This window comes from Arvicola amphibius, chromosome 6 (genome assembly GCF_903992535.2).
Source record: "Arvicola amphibius chromosome 6, mArvAmp1.2, whole genome shotgun sequence".
Lineage (NCBI taxonomy): Eukaryota > Metazoa > Chordata > Mammalia > Rodentia > Cricetidae > Arvicola > Arvicola amphibius.
Genome location: NC_052052.2, coordinates 113359538 through 113377756, shown reverse-complemented (window position 1 = coordinate 113377756; position 18219 = coordinate 113359538). Strand labels below are relative to the sequence as shown.

The following is an 18219-nucleotide window of genomic DNA, read 5'->3' as shown; positions in this document are numbered from 1 at the left end:
TGACAGAGACAGACACCAGAACTTTAACTGGTAAGCCACAGCCATGTGGCAAAATACAGATTAATAGAAATGGGTTAAGTTAATATGTAAGAGTTAGCAAACAAGAAGCTAGAGCTAATAGGCCAAGCAGTGCTTTAAATTATATGGTTACTGTGTGATTATTTCAGGTCTGAGTGGCCAGGACCAAACAAGCAGCTCCCATATAACATCAACAGGCATATATCATGTGGGGATATGGCTCAGTGACCAAGAGCACTGATTGTTCTTTCAGAGAACCCAGATTCAATTCCACGTAACCACATGGCAATTCACAAACGTCCATAACTCCAATTCCAGGAGATCTGATGCCATCTTCTGGCTTCCATGTCATATACACAGACAAAACACCCATACACATAAAAATTTAAAAATGATTGTTTTAAAGGTCCAATATGATTGGGTACATCCTACATTCCTGCAATTTCCTGTATTTGGGAGGTGGAGGCAAGAATATCAGGAGCTCAGTGCTAGTCTCAGCCACATAAGAAATCCAAAGCCTGCTTGGACAACATGAAATAGTATCATAAACTAACAAAATCAAGTCTGTTCTCTTTCTGTATCCTGCATATATAAAACAGACCTGGAAGACAGGCTAGTATGAGCAAGAAAGACATCTGTTAGATTATTTTTTTAATTTTTGACTTTGATCTTTCTTATGAATTTAGTACTATGCTCCATGTTTCCCTAGTATTTTTCAGTTCTACAATCTACCTTGAGAAAAGAAGAGCATATGAAATATTTATGGGATACTGGTTTTAGGAAAGAAGTTAAGTTTTTAATACTTGGGTGTCTCAGTCTGCTTTCTCCTGTTCTAACAAAATTAAATATAGACTGATCAACATGAAGAATAGAGGTCTGTTGAGCTTCCAGTTCTGGAAGTTTGGAAGAAATCCAAGAACAGGTTGCTGGTACTGGTAAGTCCCTTGTAAGTATCATAACATGATGGAAGGACTCACATGACAATATAGGGCAAACATGCTAACCTCCTACTTCTTTCTTTCTTCATATCAAGCCATTATTGTCATCATGGGACAGTGACCTCAATTAATCCTAAGCATCCTCCAAAAGCCTTACCTCCAGACACCATAAACACATGAATTTGAGGACCAAGTTTCCAACAAAACCCAAACCACAAAATTTGGTACATAAATATATTCTACAGGAAACCACAGTATAATTGTATGACTTCCTGCTATTACTGAAGGGGAAGCCTAGCCCAAAACCTTGTTTTGTAAGGCGTGTCCCCCTTGGTTTAAAGGCGTGTCCCCCTTGGTCTAAAGGCGTGTCCCTCTTAGGCGTGTCCCCCTTAGGCTAATATTGACTTATAAAATCTTGCGGGCCTGCGGCCCGCTCTCTCTTTTTGTTTTCCTGCCCTCCTCGCTGGAACCTTGGATTTGTAAGTTCCCTTTCCTTTCCTTTATTAAAACTGATATATATATATATTAAAGCTTGTCTGGTGAATCATAACTGCCGATCAACCACGCACCTTCATATTACCTACCTGACCCTCAGGAAGATGGGAACACATGTAAACAGAAATGCATGGATACAGACACATATTAAGATGAGGTGATATGCTGTTCTTGCTACTACCTGGTGTGGGAGGTCCTTCTGTGTATGTGTTGCTTTTATTGGTTAGTGAAACTGCTTTGGATTTATAGCAGGAAAGAAGTTAGGTAGGTGGAGGAAATTAAGCTGAATGCTAGGAGGAAAAAGGGAGAGAGACGCCATGGAGCCGCTGCCAGAGTCAGACATGATGAAACTTTGCTGGTAAGGCACTGCCACATGGCGATATACATATTAGTAAAAAAATGGGTTAAATTAAGATGTAAGAGTTAGCCAATAAGAAGTTAGAGCTAATGGTTCAAGCAGTTATTTAATTAATACAGCTTCTGTGTGATTATTTTGGGTCTAAGCCAGCCTGGTGGTCAGGAAGAACAGGCAGTCTCCTTCCAACAACTTCCTATTAACTTCTGTTCTTAAAAAGTTCGAACATGCCATTTCAATACTGATAATTATGTTTGAAGACTGCCTTTCTCTGAGAACATTGACCAGATTAATCATAGCAATCATCTTCCTCTGGCAACCACACAGTGAGCACATCAACCTAAGGCTTGCTGTCAGCCTACTCCCTTTCCCCATTGCTCACCAGGGTCCTGTGCTGGCTCTTGGAAGCCATTTCTGCATTCTGTTCATCTATCAAGCTGGATACTGGAGGTATCATTCATTATACATGACCCAATATGTTCTTCCAATATGTTTTATTTGATGCACGAGGGGCACCCTGTATTACTTAAAGAAAAAACCAGGGTAAGATACTCAGCAGTTAGTGGGCCATGGTTACCACCTCACCAGATCTGAAGCCCTGGAAAGTCATGACTTTTCACATCTCCATAAGCCTGACCCATGGACATGTCCTCACTGGCACCCATGGCCCCCACACAGGGGATACGTAAACCACTTTCCCTTAACTCTCCCAGCTTGCTGATTTTTGAGTTGTGTGGGTTTTTGTTTGTTTTTGTTTTAAAGAAAAGACTCACAAAGTGATAGATATACCAAAATGCTAAAAATCTAGCAAACGTATACAAATGCATCTGCAATTTTATCTTCACTGACTACCATGGATAATAATTGAACAGCTTTTAAATAAGTGGACTAAAAGCCAGACAAGCAATCAGCTGTACTGTAATGTTTAACTGGAAGTTCAATTTCTCCTTCATTATCAGGGCAGAATAAGCTGTCCCTAGAAGATTATTAAACATGGAACACAATTTGCTTAGATGACAACACAGAAGAAATATTAGTCCTCCTACTCATTTCGAGCCTGAGTAATTAGTCCTCTGAAGTCTTTTCTCTATAACAGAACAGCAAAATCTAACAGCTAAGTGCTTGTTTTCCTTTAGAAACTGCAAGCATTGGGCAAAACACACATGATGGCTAATCTGGACTGTCAACTTGATTAGATTATGAAACGCTTTGGATATTAGTAAGAAACACCTTTGGCTATATACAAGAGAGCATATCCAGAGAGAATTAACTGAAATGAGAAGTAAAACAGAAGATATATACCTTTAAGAAAATAAATATATTCAAAGCTGAAAGGAATTTTAATTATTTGCATTCAGTCATCTCAGGAAATCTAATCCCAAAAGTTAATTATAAAGAACTGCTTACAACACTGGCATTGATTTAAATGTGCATAACAATTTAAAAAGGGTGTAGCTACTTTTAAGGCTGAGGAATGTGATCAGGGCACAAGGAAAACACCAGAGAATAAAGCCTGGACTCAAAGACCATCTTAGCTTTTTCTTACACTGTTTTCCTCAATTCAACTTAAAATACTGAAATCAAAGCTTATTGTTTTTCTGTTCATAAGTTTGTTCCTGAATCTGAGGACTGACACCAGTCAGAAAACTGGCGCATTTGAGAACATCACCACCCACACCAGGAAGGAGGAAGGGAAGAAGGGACATTACCTGTCATGATCTGTGTCCAGAGACCTCTTTCTCCTGACAATGTGTCCACAAGCCAGGGGGACATATGTGCACAAAGCCAAGGGAAATTGTACAAACAGTCTGGCTCATGATCTGTCTATCCACTGGACAGTCCTTGCTGTTCCACAACTTTATAACTGACAATGTAAAGCCCTCGCTGTGGTGGGGAAACATAGTTGGAGATTTCCTGCACTTGTACTCTACTCCACAACAACGTAGCAAATGCTCTCTCCTGCCCCAGAATGACTGAGGACACACCTCAGATTGTTGCCCAAGACCTGAACCCAATAGTTCTCTCTCATCAAAGCTTCCTCTGGCTAGGCCTCAGGATGGCTGCAGATAGTACACGACACATTGCATTCATATTGGAGTTGATTTTCAGCAGATCATGTTATGAGAGAATCTGTCAGTCTATAGACCTAGGTGAAGTCTTCCTATCCTGCTTGGACAATACTCAGGCTTATTAATAGCTAGCCCTTACATTTTAATTTATTAAAATTCCTTATTTATGATATGCCATGTGGCAGTACCTTTATTAACATGGCATGTTCATCTCCTGCCATTTGGTAAATAAAAGCAAATAAAAATCTAAAATGGCATACAGTTCTACTGTGTAAACAGTATAAATAAATGTTCATGCTTAAGTGTGCATAAACTCCTAAGAAAACCCATGGTCCACAGCAGCATCTTCTGGAAAATAATGCAGGGTTATACCAGATATTTTGGAGGGGACTGAATTATATGTTTAAATAATATTTTTACTCATTTATCTAAAAACAATTAATTAGGTACCACAAATTTATCAGGTAGAGATTCATAATAAAAGATGAATAAGTATACCAGTGAGTCACTGACTGTAGTTGATAATTCTGAAGCAACAGCTGAGCAGTAAGTGTTGTACCATGTAAATGGAGTCACCAGAGTCACCTAGGCAGAGGGAAAAGGAGGCAGACTTGGAGAATACTACACCTATGATGGCCGGAAGAAGAGGAAGGTATGCTTCTTCAGACTCACACCTAAATGAGAGACCTGCACCCACAGTGGGACTTGGCCAGACTGTGGTTGGTAAAAGAGAGAAAACCAATTGGAAGTGGTTGGGAATCCAAGTGAGGGGTGATGGGCCTTTAAAATTGTAGGAAAGGAGAAGTGGACGGATTCAGACACATCCTGGCAAAATGAGAAAAGGAAAGAACAATGACTGTCACACAAAGTTGGGAGAGAAAGAAGTTATCAATCACATTCAACAGTACAAGGACATCTACATGCTTATTCCATTAAAAACATTAAATAGGAGTGAATAGTGGTTACTAGTGCTTCAATCAGAAGTCACATCCTGTTTGCCTCCTATGTGTTACCCAAATGAAAGCAAAACTGTACTGTAAGAACAGTGGTAGGATATACGAAATAGGAGGCTACGGTATCTGGTCCTCAAGTACTCCTGGATCAGATCCCAACTCTCAGTGAATGGTGAGAAACTAACAAGGCAAGCAGGTAGAGAGGAAAACACAGTAGTCTGAGTCTTCACAAGTCACCAGGATATTCCCCATGACTGGGCCTCACAACAGAAATGGCAATAATGATAGTTATTAGGAAGCATAGGTACATTTGCATTTACAAGCAAAGACCTACATCATTTTAAAGGGAACTAGTCCTCATACATAACCAGGCATAGAAAAAAAAAGTCAATAGATCTCATGATGTGCCTCTTTTAGAAAATAAGAGTATTGATGAGAATAAAAATGCAATCATTTATGACCAAAGAAATGGTTTAGCAGGTAAAAGCGCTAGCCATGGAATCCTGATGTTCAATTCCAGGAACCCATGTTAAAAGATACAATGGCAAGCATCTGTAATCCCAGCACTCCTTCAGTGAGATAGGAAAAGAAGGATCAGCTGGAAACTTATGGGCCAGCTAGCCTAGAGTATGCATCACAGAGAGACCCTGCCTCAACAAGGTAGACTGATGTCCAAGAGTTGCCCTCTAACCATTACATGCATGCCTTGATACATTCATTCCCACTCATGTACTCTCTCTTACACACAATGATTAAAGAAAAAAAATGCAATCACTTGGAAGAACTTAGCAATCTATGAAGTAGTGGTAAACTTTCGAGAATTCATATAAAATCCAGAGTGAAAAACTTGTATAAAGTCCTAAGACGCAGCTGCATTTTTCCTATCCACTGTTTTTCCTTCTACTGATATAATAGTATTGGGACAAATGTAGTACAAAGCACAACGTAGAAAACTCCCACATGGCCACCCACACACCATGAGGATGCTTTCATTTTAGCAGTGTTGATTGTCTGTGAAGGTCCTAGACAGGTTCCTCTACCTTGTCAGTAACCAAGGGTCCTGCAAACTGCTCTCTCTGGACTTGGATCAAAGGTCCTTTTGACAGGAATATAAAGGAAGGACCCAGGAAGGCTCAAGAAAAGAATGAGTTGAATGCACTGGTACAGGAGACAACGTCCTGAAGAACACCAGTAGCACAGACACCGAGATTGACAATTAATAATACAACCTCATGAAACTAGAAATCTTCTGTAAGGCAAAAGACACTGTCAATAAGACAAAAAAAACAGCAGTCTATAGAATGGGAAAAGATCTTCACTAAAACTACATGTGACAGAGGGTTGATCTCCAAAATATATAAAGAATTTAAGAAGCTTGAGATCAAAACAAACAATCAAACAAATAATCCAATTTAAAAGGGATGTACAGACCTAAACAGAATTCTCAACAAAAGAATCTCAAATTGTGATGAGACACTTAAAGAAATGTTCCACATCCTTAGCCATCAGGGAAATGCAAATCAAAATGACTCCGAGATACCATTTCACACCTGTCAGAATGACTAAGATCAAAAACATTAATGACAGCTTATGCTGGAGAGGATGTAGAGCAAGGGGAATACTTCTCCACTGTTGGTGGGAGTACAAACTTGTACAACTACATTGGAAATCAATATAGAGGTTTGTCAGAAAATTGAGAATCAATCTACCTCAAGATCCAGCTATACATCACTTGGGCATATACCGAAATGATGTTCAATCATTTCACAAGGACCCTTGCTCAACTATGTTCATATCAGCAGTATTTGTAATAGCCAGAACCTGGAAACCAACCTAGATGCCCCTCCATGGAAAAAAGGATATAGAAAATGTAGTACATACTGAGAAACCAAAGACAACGGCAATGAACATGAACTCTACAGCATGGACGGGCTCACTGTGAGCCTTGTCAGTTTGGTTGCTCACCTTCCTGGACTTAGGGGGAGCTGGGAGGACCTTGGACTTAACATAGTGAAGGGAACCCTGATGGCTCTTTGTCTTGGAGAGGGGTGGAGAGGGGGTATGGGTGGAAAGGAGGGGAGGGAAGGGAGGATGAGGGAAGGAGATGGAAATCTTTAATTAAAAAAAATAAAAAAAAGAAAATGTAGTACATTTATACAATGGAATAGTACTCAGCTGTTAAAAACCATAACATCAGGAAATTTTCAGGCAAATGGATAGAACTAGAAAAAAATCATCCTGAGTGAGGTAGCCTAGACCAAGAAAGACAAACATAATATGCACTCATAAGTGGATATTAGCTGTAAAGAATAACCATGCTACAATCCACAGCCCCAGAGAGGATAGGTAACAAGGAGGGCCCAAAGGAGAATAGGGACATATAAATTTCCCTGGGAAGGGGAAATAGAAGAGATCTCCTGGGTAGAGTTGGAGCTGCTGGGGATAGGACACGAGGGATTGGGTTGGGATGAGATGGAAAAGGAACGAAAGAGATGTCTTGATGGAGACGGCATTTTGGGGTCAGATAGAAACCTGGTACAAGGGAAACTCCCACGAATCTACAAGGATGATCCCAGCTAAAACTCCTAGCAATCGTGGCTAGGTAGCCTGAACTGGCCATCTCCTGAAATCAGATTGGTAGCTACCTCAATTGTCAGAGAGCCTTCATCCAGTAACTGATGGAAACGGATGCAGACTCATAGTCAAACACTGGGTCGAGCTCCAGGAATCCGCTGAAGTTGAAGAGAGGGAGGAAGGATTTGTATGAGCCAGGGACAGGTTAAGGTCATCACAAGGGCACCCACAGAAACAACTAAACTAGGCTCATAGGAGCTGACAGATCTGGACTGACAGCTAGGGAATCTGCACAGGACCAATCTAGGCCCTCTACATATGGATGACAGTTGTACAGCTTGATCTACTTGTCGGACACCTAGTGGTGGAAGCAGGCCCTGTCTCTAAGGCTTTGGCTGACTTTCAGAAATCTATTCCTCATATGGGTTTGTCTTGCTCAATTTTACTTAACACAGGGGAGGAGCTCAGTCCTACCTCAAGAATATGCCATGCTTTGTGGGAGGCCTGCCCTTTTCTGAAAAGAAACAGAGGAGGAATAGATGGGGGTGGTGGTGAGAGGAGGGATAGGAAGAGATAAGGGAGAGGAAACTGCATGCGGTATGTAAAATACCCAAGAGATGCCCAATCATACAACAAAAGCATATGCTCATCTATGTTCATAGCAGCATTATTTGTAATAGCCAGATCCTGGAAACAACCTAGATGCCCTTCAGTGGAAGAATGGATGAAGAAACTGTGGAATATATACATGCTAGAATACTACTCAGCGGTAAAAAACAATGACATCTTGAATTTTGCAGGCAAATGGATGGAAATAGAAAACACTATTCTGAGTGAGATAACCCAGACCCAAAAAGATGAACATGGGATGTACTCACTCATAATCGGTTTCTAGCCATAATTAAAGAACATCGAACCTATAAATTTGGGATCCTTGAGAAGATAATAAGAAGGTGAACACCCAAAAAAAGATATAGTAATCCTCCTGGATATTGGAAGTAGACACGATCGCCAGGCAAAATTGGGAACTTGAGGGTTGGGCAAGACTGGGCCAAGGGAAGACGGGGAGAGAAAAGTGTGAAGGGGAGAATGGGGGGAGCTCGGAAGAATGGGGTGCTTGGGATATAGGAAGGGTGGATATGGGAGCAGGGAAGCATATATCTTAATTTAAGGAGCTACCTGAGGGTTGTCAAGAGACTTGACCCTAGAGGGGTTCCCAGGTTTTCAGGGAGACGCCCCCAGTTAGTTCCTTGGGCAGCTGAGGAGAGGGAGCCTGAAAAGGCCAGTTCCTATAGCCATACTGATGAGTTTCTTGCATATCACCATAGAACCTCCACCTGACGATAGATGAAGAAAATGACGGAGCCCCACATTGGAGCGCCGGATTGAGCTCCCGGGGTCCTGTTGAGGAGCAGAAGGAGAGAGAACATGAGAAAGAAAGTCAGGACCGTGAGGGAACCTCCATCTGGCGACAGATGGGGAAGGTGACTGAGCCCCACATTGGAGCACTGGACTGAGCTCCCAAGGACCTGATGAGCATCAGAAGGAGCGAGAACATGAAGGAGAAAGTCAGGAACTAGAGGGGTGCGTTCACTCATGGAGACGGTGGGACAGAACTAATGGGAGATCACCAACCCCAGTTGGAATGGGACTGATGGATCATGCGACCAAACCCGTCTCTCTGAATGTGGCCAACAAAGGGGGCTGACTGAGAAGCAAAAGACAATGGTGCTGGGCTCTGGTTCTTCTGCATGGAAGGGCTCTGTGGGAGCCTTCTCAGCTTGGTCGATCACCTTCCTGGACCGGGGGGGAGTTGGGAGGACCTTGGTCTTGGCATGGAGTGGGGAACTCTGATGGCTCCTTGGCCTTGAGGGGGAGGGAGGGGAGGTGTGGGTGGAGGGGAGGGGAGGGAAGGGGGAGAAGGGGGGGAGGGAAGGGGGAGGAGGAGGGGAGGGAAGGGGGAGGAGGAGGGAAGGAGATGGAAATTTTTAAATGTGAAAAAAAAAAATAAAAAAAAAAATAAAATGTCAGATTCAGAAACTATATAATACTATAATTTCTAACATTACTCTAAGTTTGCTGCTTCAATTTAAGAGCTTTTAATGTGAGTTAAAGAAAGACTATTTTGTCATATGTGGAGGCACACACCTGTAATCCTACCTCAGCCTTTGGAGTTCAAAGTCAGTCTGGGCTACACAGTGAGTTTGAGTCCAGGGAGAACTACATAGTGAAACCTGTCTCATAATAAAAAAAAAGATAAAAATTTAAAAGAAACACACTATTTCAACTCTGGTTACATGCATTTATAATTCTGAAGTCCACAAAGAAGAGATAGAGCATCACTTCTACTTGTGAATGCTTTATGAGGACATAACGTTTAGAAATCTTCTTTTCAAGGTTGGAGAGGTACTATGATGGTGGAATACTTATCAACCATGTGAGATCCTAGGCTTAGTTCTCATTATCACCAAAGAGCAAGTAAAACAACACGTCTACATATGTATTGCAAGCTGAGAATCTCTGACCCAAAATGCTTGGGATAAGAAATGAATTTTGGCCGCTGCTTGAAATTTTTGAATACATACACTATTTTGTGGATGGGAAGCGTGCATAAGCAAAAAATTTACTTACGTTACATATGGCCCAAAGATAATTTACATGTATTTAAAAACTATATGAAAAATAGTATACATTAAGTTTTTAAAAAAACAAGTGTCATCATTTCAGTAACGTATTTGGATAATTTGTGGTTTTCTGGCATCACTATCAATTCCTCTCTCCAAATTTATGTGCTACCAATTAGCAATAATATTCTCACAATTATCACATATAAGCACTTAGCAGTGCAAAACAAGACACACCATTACATGGAAAAAGTAATGTGTCAGCATAACCAAGCTGCTCAGTGGCATCGCCATAATCCCTGAGGCACCTGTCAGCAGCAAACAGTAGCAGCCATTAATTTCCACCTGTGACTATTATTTCACAAGAAAGCGGCCACACATTTTGTGTTTGTAAGAAGCATCAGAAGCAACAGGAAAGCAGCAAGAGTCTTCCTCAGGGACAAGGAGGCATCTGTAAGATGTATGCTTAAAATGTAGCCTCCAGAGCCATTGGTCTCATGAACAGGATCTTTTCTTAGAGATCTCCAATTCCATAAACTGATAGATGTCTTGTGTAGTAGTCACAAATAAATGTTGTTCCAGTCCTTTATTAAGTCCATCCTACCTTCTCCCCATGCCATCGTCAGTACTTACAAGGATTATCTCTACCACTATTACAATCATCACCTCTTCTACCATATTCAAGGAATGATTAACTGGAGCCTCATTACTGATGTGGAACAAGTTCACCATTCATTTCCTCCAGCTGAGTAATGGATTCTAAAGATATCTATGCTTTTTAGACAGAGCTCAGGCATCTTCCCCTCGATACCACTTGGCATATGGACTCCATCAATACAACTTGCTCACTATCATCACAAACAGTCCTAGGCAACAGTCTATGCCAGCACACATATCTGTCTTTTGTCCTTGTCTTCTAAACACTGTAAATTCACTGATAATACCCTATACTTCTGAGCACCTTCCAAATCCATGCCTCTGTTCACTTGACAAAATGACCTTCACACTGACTATCCATCTACAACATCCTGGTCAGATGGGTGGATTCATGAGAGCACGTAACAAGAACATTTTTCTAATGAACATTTCATTAGGAAGATAAACAGAATATCCATTTAGGAACAACAACCTTGCAGATGTCACCCAGCCCAACTTTACTGCCGTAAGCAATCACTGCCAGGATGAAATGTTTCTGAAACCAATTAGGAACGACATTCTTGGTAACCTATGTCAGTCGATAGTAATAAATTACTTCCTTTAGAAGAATGGTTCTCAATCTTCCTAATGTTGTGAGCCTTTAGCACGGTTCCACATGTGTGGTGACCCCCAATCATAAAATTATTCTTGTTGCTACTTCATAAACTGCAATTTTGCTACTGTTAAGAATCATAATATAGATATCTGATATGCAGGATCTCTGATATGTGATCCTGTGAACAGGTCATTGGACCCTTAAAGGAGCCAAGACCCATAGGTCGAGAACCACTGCTTCAAAAAAATATGCCAGGTTTTTTTCCTATCACAGCAAGTTCACTTTGGGATGACTCAGTAGCATGTCCCCACATAACTATTTCTTATCATTAATCCTTATAGGGACTGTCTTGCCAGCTATACTCGGTGTCTCTGGGGAACAGTACCGGCGTAACACCCATGTTTCATTAGCATTACATACTAGTTTGGCATTCCATTGCATTGACAATGACCTTGACAAATTTGTCAGTGAATATTTATAGTGTTTTGGGCTCAGGAGATGTATTTTTACCATAGATATTTGAAATCTTGATTCAATCTCTTTTGGGGGAGCTAATGATCTATGTTCCCCAGGCTTGTCTTCAACTCTTGGGTTCAGGTTACCCTTCCTTCTTAGCATTTAAATATATGGTAATATGGGCATGGATCATACCTTGTTAGGCTATGCCTTTCCTTAAAATGTTATATAATTATCCTTATAAATATTTACAGTACCCTCAACTTTGTGGCAATAGATCTCTACTTGTTTTCAGATTAGCATGGCTTTACGTGGCATGGGCACACTGAATACTGACAGACTCACTCTGAACAAGGTCGAGAACTTCCCCTTCCCAGCTTTAAGCACTGTTTCTCTAGTTTTTGTTACCTTGGTTCATCACCTTCAGTATACAATTCCAATAAAGCATCACTTTCTGTGTATGAGTCAAACGCTTCTTTTTCCTTGTATTATAAATGGAAAAACTGTGGGCCCATCCCTTCTTCTTTTCCTCAACATTTCCCATATTAACTTTATACTACATAATAGAATTAAACGAATCATGCAGTGGTTAATGCTCATGGGCCTTGTCTTCTTAGGGGAAGAGCCTGGGGAACTTGTTATCAGCATGCTTGACCTTCACATATGATGCCATGCTATCACTCCCTGTAAATATGCTTCAGTGGCAGAATGCCAGTGTGCCTGAAATATGGACTCAGAAAGTAAAAGGGACTAGGTCATTGTGTCCCCCTTTTAGATGCTATGTGTCATACCCCTGTATTTTATCACATGAAGAAAGGGAAATATAGAGCAGACTGGTTGATACTTTCTATAATAACACCTACACCCACCAAAGAGGTGATGGTCTTGTCTGTGGTTGCCAACCCACAGAAATAGAGATACAGCTCATTTATGGAGAATATACATTTGTGAATAAAGAGGTATATGGGGGAAAAGGGGAATCAAGCTCTTAGTTTTCTATCAGACCTATGCTATTTTCTTATTCAAATGCTCTTAAAAATAGCATGTTCCCCTTTGTTACCTTTGTGTAGATGGTTATGAAAATTTTGCAGAGGGCATAGGTACAGAAGGATCTTATTTGCCACACCAGGACCAGTATACAACCCCATTCCTCTACTGGCTCCCAGATCATTCAGAGGACTGGGAATAAATTTTGTACAGATGAGCTAAATCCAGTCATGCAAACTCTAAAGGACTGAAGTATCCCTTGACTTGGAACATTGTCTTCCAGGGATGTAAACAGAGATGGCACTATCAGAGAAGAAGCCTACCATTCTCCTCTCTGCTTAGCAAAGGGAAGATGGCACCTTGAGGCAGAGGTAGTCCCCTGACACTGGAAGAGAAATGGAACCAGCAAGGCGCTCTGTGAGGGGCCACTTTTCTTTTCTTACTTAGTCAAAACTTGGAGAAGAAAGTAAAGTTATTTCTAGGGACTGGATCACTTGGATTTTCAGTGGAGCCAACTTAGACCCAGATTGTAGGTAGGAACTGAACTGTCAAGACGTATATTATTTCCTACCAGCTGAGTTAACTAAGAAAGAAATTTGTGCTATAAAATTTGTGCTATAAAAATAGTTGGACTTATTACTTCCTGATCACATTTGCTCACTGAACACAGAATTTGGTCTCATATTCTACTACGTTTCCAGAGAATACATGGTGATGTGCTTCATAGGAAATGGAGATAAACTGAAGATGTACTTGTTATAGCACCTACTTAGTGTTATATTTTTCTTTCTTGTGTGTGTGTGTGTGTGTGTGTGTGTGTGTGCATGTGTGTGTCTACATGTGGAGGTCAGAGGTTGATATAAGGTATCTTCCTAAACCACTTTCCACCTTTTATTTTGAGACAGGATCTCTCATTGAACCTGGAGCTCAACCATTTGTCTGAACTGGCTGACCAACCAGGGATCTTCTTCTGTCTCTGTTTCCCCAGTGCTACAATTACAGGTGTGCATTGTGTGCCCACAACCCATGCCTGCTTTCAAAATACAGATAGTGGGGACTAATGCTTATATACTAGGCACTTTACCCTAACCTCTTACATATTTCCAGATATTTTCTTCTTTTCTATGGAAATTTAAAACTCACAGATCTTATAGAAACTGTTTATATCTCCTGTATGTCCTGTGGTAACAACCTCAGTCACATTAGCTTGCACAAAACAACTTTAGCATTCCATGTTGGGGGCAGAATGTAGGAACTACAGCTACAAGTATAAGAGATAGAGTCCAAGAGACATACACTAGCTTGTGCCAGAGATATCAAACAGCAAGGACTGAATGCAAGGACATAAAAGTGAATAAATGAAATTCTTAAGGCTTATAAAATGTTCTTACTGAAAATAGTTCAAGATTATACAAAAATATGTTGACTCTCAAAATGACAAATCTTTCCTTTTCTGACCTATAATCTTTAAATTTCTGAAGAAAAAAAGAAGTCTACACGAGAATTTGTCAGTTAAATCATTTGGTAAAAATTCTGACAAGGTAACCAGACATGGTAACAAATGTTTATAATCCTGATCCTTGTGAGGCAGAGGCAGGAAAGTTCTGTGGTGGTTTAAATAAGAATGGCCACCATAGGCTTATATGTTTGAATGCTTGCTTATCAGGGAGTGGTACTATGCAAGAAAGATTAGGAGGTGTGGTCTTATTGGAAGTGGTGTGTCAGTGGGGATTGGCTTTGAGGTTTCAAAAAGCACATGCCAGGCCCAGTGTCTCTCTCTGTCTGCTGCCTATAGTGATGTATAGGATGTAGCTCTCAGATATTGACCCAGTGCCATACCCGCCTACATGCTGCTATGCTTTCTGACATGATGATTAATGGACTAAATCTCTGAAACTGTAAGTAAGCCCCAAGTTAAACACTTTCTTTTATAAGAGCTGGCTTGGTCATGGAGTCTCTTCACAGCAACAGAACAGGGTCCAAGTTCAAAGTCAGACTGAACTACATATCAGGACTCTGTGTTTCAATAAAACAAAATCAACAGCAAAAACAACTAAATCAGCCCCAGTGATCATATCACATATTCCGTCTTCTACTCAGTTAACACCACTTTAAAAATGGTAATGAAAACAGTGTCCTTTGAGACCAATGAACTCAGACATTTTTTTTGTGATGGTATTTTATAACATTCAAGATCTTCAGTGAAAATCTCACTATCAAGAACATACTCCTGGGAAGAGCAAATTATCCAGTCAAATCCATACATGTGGAGAGTACCTAAAGTATACTACTTCTAAAAGATGGAGACTAAACTCTGCCAATAACATGTTTCAGCATCCACTTAAAGATGTGACAGTCGTAATTTCTAGTTTGACATGGCTCATACTTTGGAAATTTTCATTTTCTCAGGCCTACAATCTAGTTAATAGTATAACACAAATCTAAAAACCACGTTTTCTTACCTATAGAAATTACCCTTAATAGTTAAATTTCATTGTAAACTTCACTGGAAGAGGAATTACTTAGGAAATAAACCTCTTAGGGAACATGTAAGGGTATTTGCAGAAAGATTTAATTGAGGCTAGAAGGCACATGCTAAAAGTAGTATCATCTTATAAACTGGGTTCCAATTGAACAAAAAAAGAGAAAGCTAGCTGAACACCAGCATTTGTCTCTCTCAACCTCTTGACTATTGATACAATGTAAACTGTTGTTTCATATTTTTGTTACCATGCCTTCCCTGACCTAACAAACCATATATAATCCTCTATCTGTGAGACAAAAATGATCCCTTCCTTTCCTAAGTTGCTTTTGTAAAGTATTTCATCACAGCAACAAGAAAAGTAACTAATAAACTCTTCAGATCAATACTTTTAGGAAGCTCTATTTTTTAACAATTTTTTGTTTTCATTTTACATACCAGCCCTAGTTCCCCCTTCCTCCCCCTCCCACTTGCCCCATCCTACCCCCCATCCACTCCTCAGAGGGGGTAAGACCTCCCTTGGGGAGTCAACAAAGTCAGATATACCAGGTTGAGGCAGGAACATTCTCCCCAACCACCCCGCCCCACGCTATCTCACCAAAGGGAATGGCCTCTAAAAGGCCAGTTCATGTACCCAGGGTAAATTCTGGTCCCACTGCCAGGGTCCCCTCCCCCAAAATGATCAAGCCACAAAACTGTCACCCACATTCAGAGGGCTTAGCTTGGTCGATGCAGGATCTCCAGGTGTGAGTCCAGAGTCTGTGAGCTCCCACTAGTTCAGATCAGCTGTCTCTGTGGTTTGCCCAATCATGATCTTGACTCCCCTCCACACACATTGTTCATATGGCTCCCTATGTCAAGATATCACTTTCATTCCCCCATCTCCATCCCTCCCCCAACTCGGCCATCTCATATTCCCATCCCCCATCTGCTCCCTTCAATTCCCCTTCCCAGTTTACCCAGGAGATTTTTAACCTGGGGCCCTCCATGTGTGTCTTTCTTAGGGTCCTCCTTTTTACCTAGTAGGAAGCTCTATTTTTAATTTTTAAAAATCATTTGACAATTTCAAACATATGTATAATGTGCTTTGGTGGTTCTCATCCTCCCATTACTCTCCCTTCATCTTCATCTCCTTCTCACTCAAGTGAAGACTCTTCTAACAAGTTTCCCTACTACTTTCATGACTTTGGTTTTCACATGTGTATGACCCGCTGAATTTAATTAGGAAAAGAACATATTCTTTTCTACTGAAATTAAGCACAGCTTCTACTTTTGAACACTGAGTTCTCAAATGTAATGGAGTACACATCCATTTCATGTAATAAAAGCCACTTAGAGGTAGGCCCTAAAGCAGTGAAAAATAATTTACAAGTTTTAAAGACTTATATATTGCTAACACTTCTTTATGTTGGTGTTGATAATTGAGTGGCTGGAGTGGCATTTGACAACCAGCTCCAATTACTGTTGATGCTTATCAGACGATCCTTCTTTGTATCCCCTTACAAGGTGTGGCCTTTCTCACTGAAGTAGAATAAATTTTACATCTCTATAACTACTTTCCCTCCCCTGTACTGTTCTGAAGCAAGTTGGAGTGACGTATGATGGATAGTGAATAATGTTGCTCCCAGCAAAAGCATCTCAGAATACTCAGTGGCCATGCTGTTAGACAGCTGGTAATCACAGTCCTCAGTGCTCCTGATGTGCTACCATGCTGCTCAAAGCTTCAGAAATCCAGGCTTTCTTTTCCTTTCCTTTCTTTTTTTGCAACAGGATGTTTTACTATGTGATGCCTACCTGGCTTGAAATCCAATATGTGGATCAGGTAGGCCTTGAACTCACAGAGATCCAGCGGCCTCTGCCTCCCATATGCAGGGATTAAAGGTGTGTGTTTCTATATCTGGCTAAGTTTCTTAAAGTACATTTTTCCGTGGGACAAAAAGTAGAGATGAAAATGAAACCACATTATCTAGGATCATGGTTTAACATTTACTTCATTCCATCCCCTAAATTAAAAACCAAAGATGTATACAAGCCAATAAAAATTGAGCAGTGCAACCTGAAAAACCATGTGGGTCCCACATATTCCTATACACAGTTCTAACAACTCAGGAAAGACAATGAAACTGGAGAAAATCATTAATATTTTTCTAACTAACCGATCTAGAAAATTCAAGGGAATTCATTCTTATCTGTAAGAAAGAAAGAAACTCACCATGGAAAACTTGGAAGGCTATTCCTATGTTCACACTAAGTACTAACTACTGTGACTTCCCCCTTTTAGTTGCTCCACTGGGATAGCTGTATACTATAAACTGACATGACCCAGTACCTCCGGATTGCCACAGTGAGGGCCTCTGGTGAGCTGGCACAGGGACAGATGACCTCCTGTCGAAGGCCTTTACTCTGGAAGACATTGAGAAACGCATCACAAGAAGAAATAGACCCTGGAGGGAAAGAGGGACAATGGTCAGACAAGTGTAACACTGTGATTGACTTAAAATTATCCCATAATAGCAAAATAATTTTGAAGTTGGGATTCAGATATAAACAGAATTAGGCACCCTGGAGAAACAAAACATTAGCTACAATTTATTATTTATGTTGCATGGAAAGATAGTATTGACAAGCCTTTAGAAAAATAATTCAAAATCTGCAACTTCTATATTTAACGCAAATGAATATTTTGCTGACTAATGAATTTATTTTATTAACTTCCCTGAAACCTGGTCTATCACTTTCAGTATGCAGATTCCAGAAAAATGTGTCAATCTAAACAAAGAAAATATTTAATTAGTTGCTAATATCCCACAAAATATCTGAATTTCAAATACAAATTTACTTTGTTTTATGCAAGATGTTTTGTGGTGATGTATATTAAAAATTAATTAGTTCACAGTTTATCCAATTATTTTAGAAGTAAAGGAATCATTTGTAAATCAAGTTATTTGTTTCTAAGCTCACTTTCATCAATCAGGAATCAAGAAAGCATAGCATGCTTTAATTTAGAAATACAGCT

At 40.3% G+C, this 18219-nt stretch overlaps 1 protein-coding gene across 4 annotated transcripts in view; it reads right to left on the bottom strand.

The window, feature by feature from the left end:
• Positions 1 to 18219, bottom strand: part of Dip2c (disco interacting protein 2 homolog C) — a 373272-nt gene that overhangs the window by 91810 nt on the left and 263243 nt on the right. For all 4 annotated transcript variants that reach the window (XM_038334504.1, XM_038334505.1, XM_038334506.1 and 1 more), the window contains one exon: positions 17533 to 17647. In XM_038334504.1, coding sequence (XP_038190432.1) covers positions 17533 to 17647 — 115 coding nt within the window. The remainder of the gene's footprint in view (positions 1 to 17532; positions 17648 to 18219) is intronic.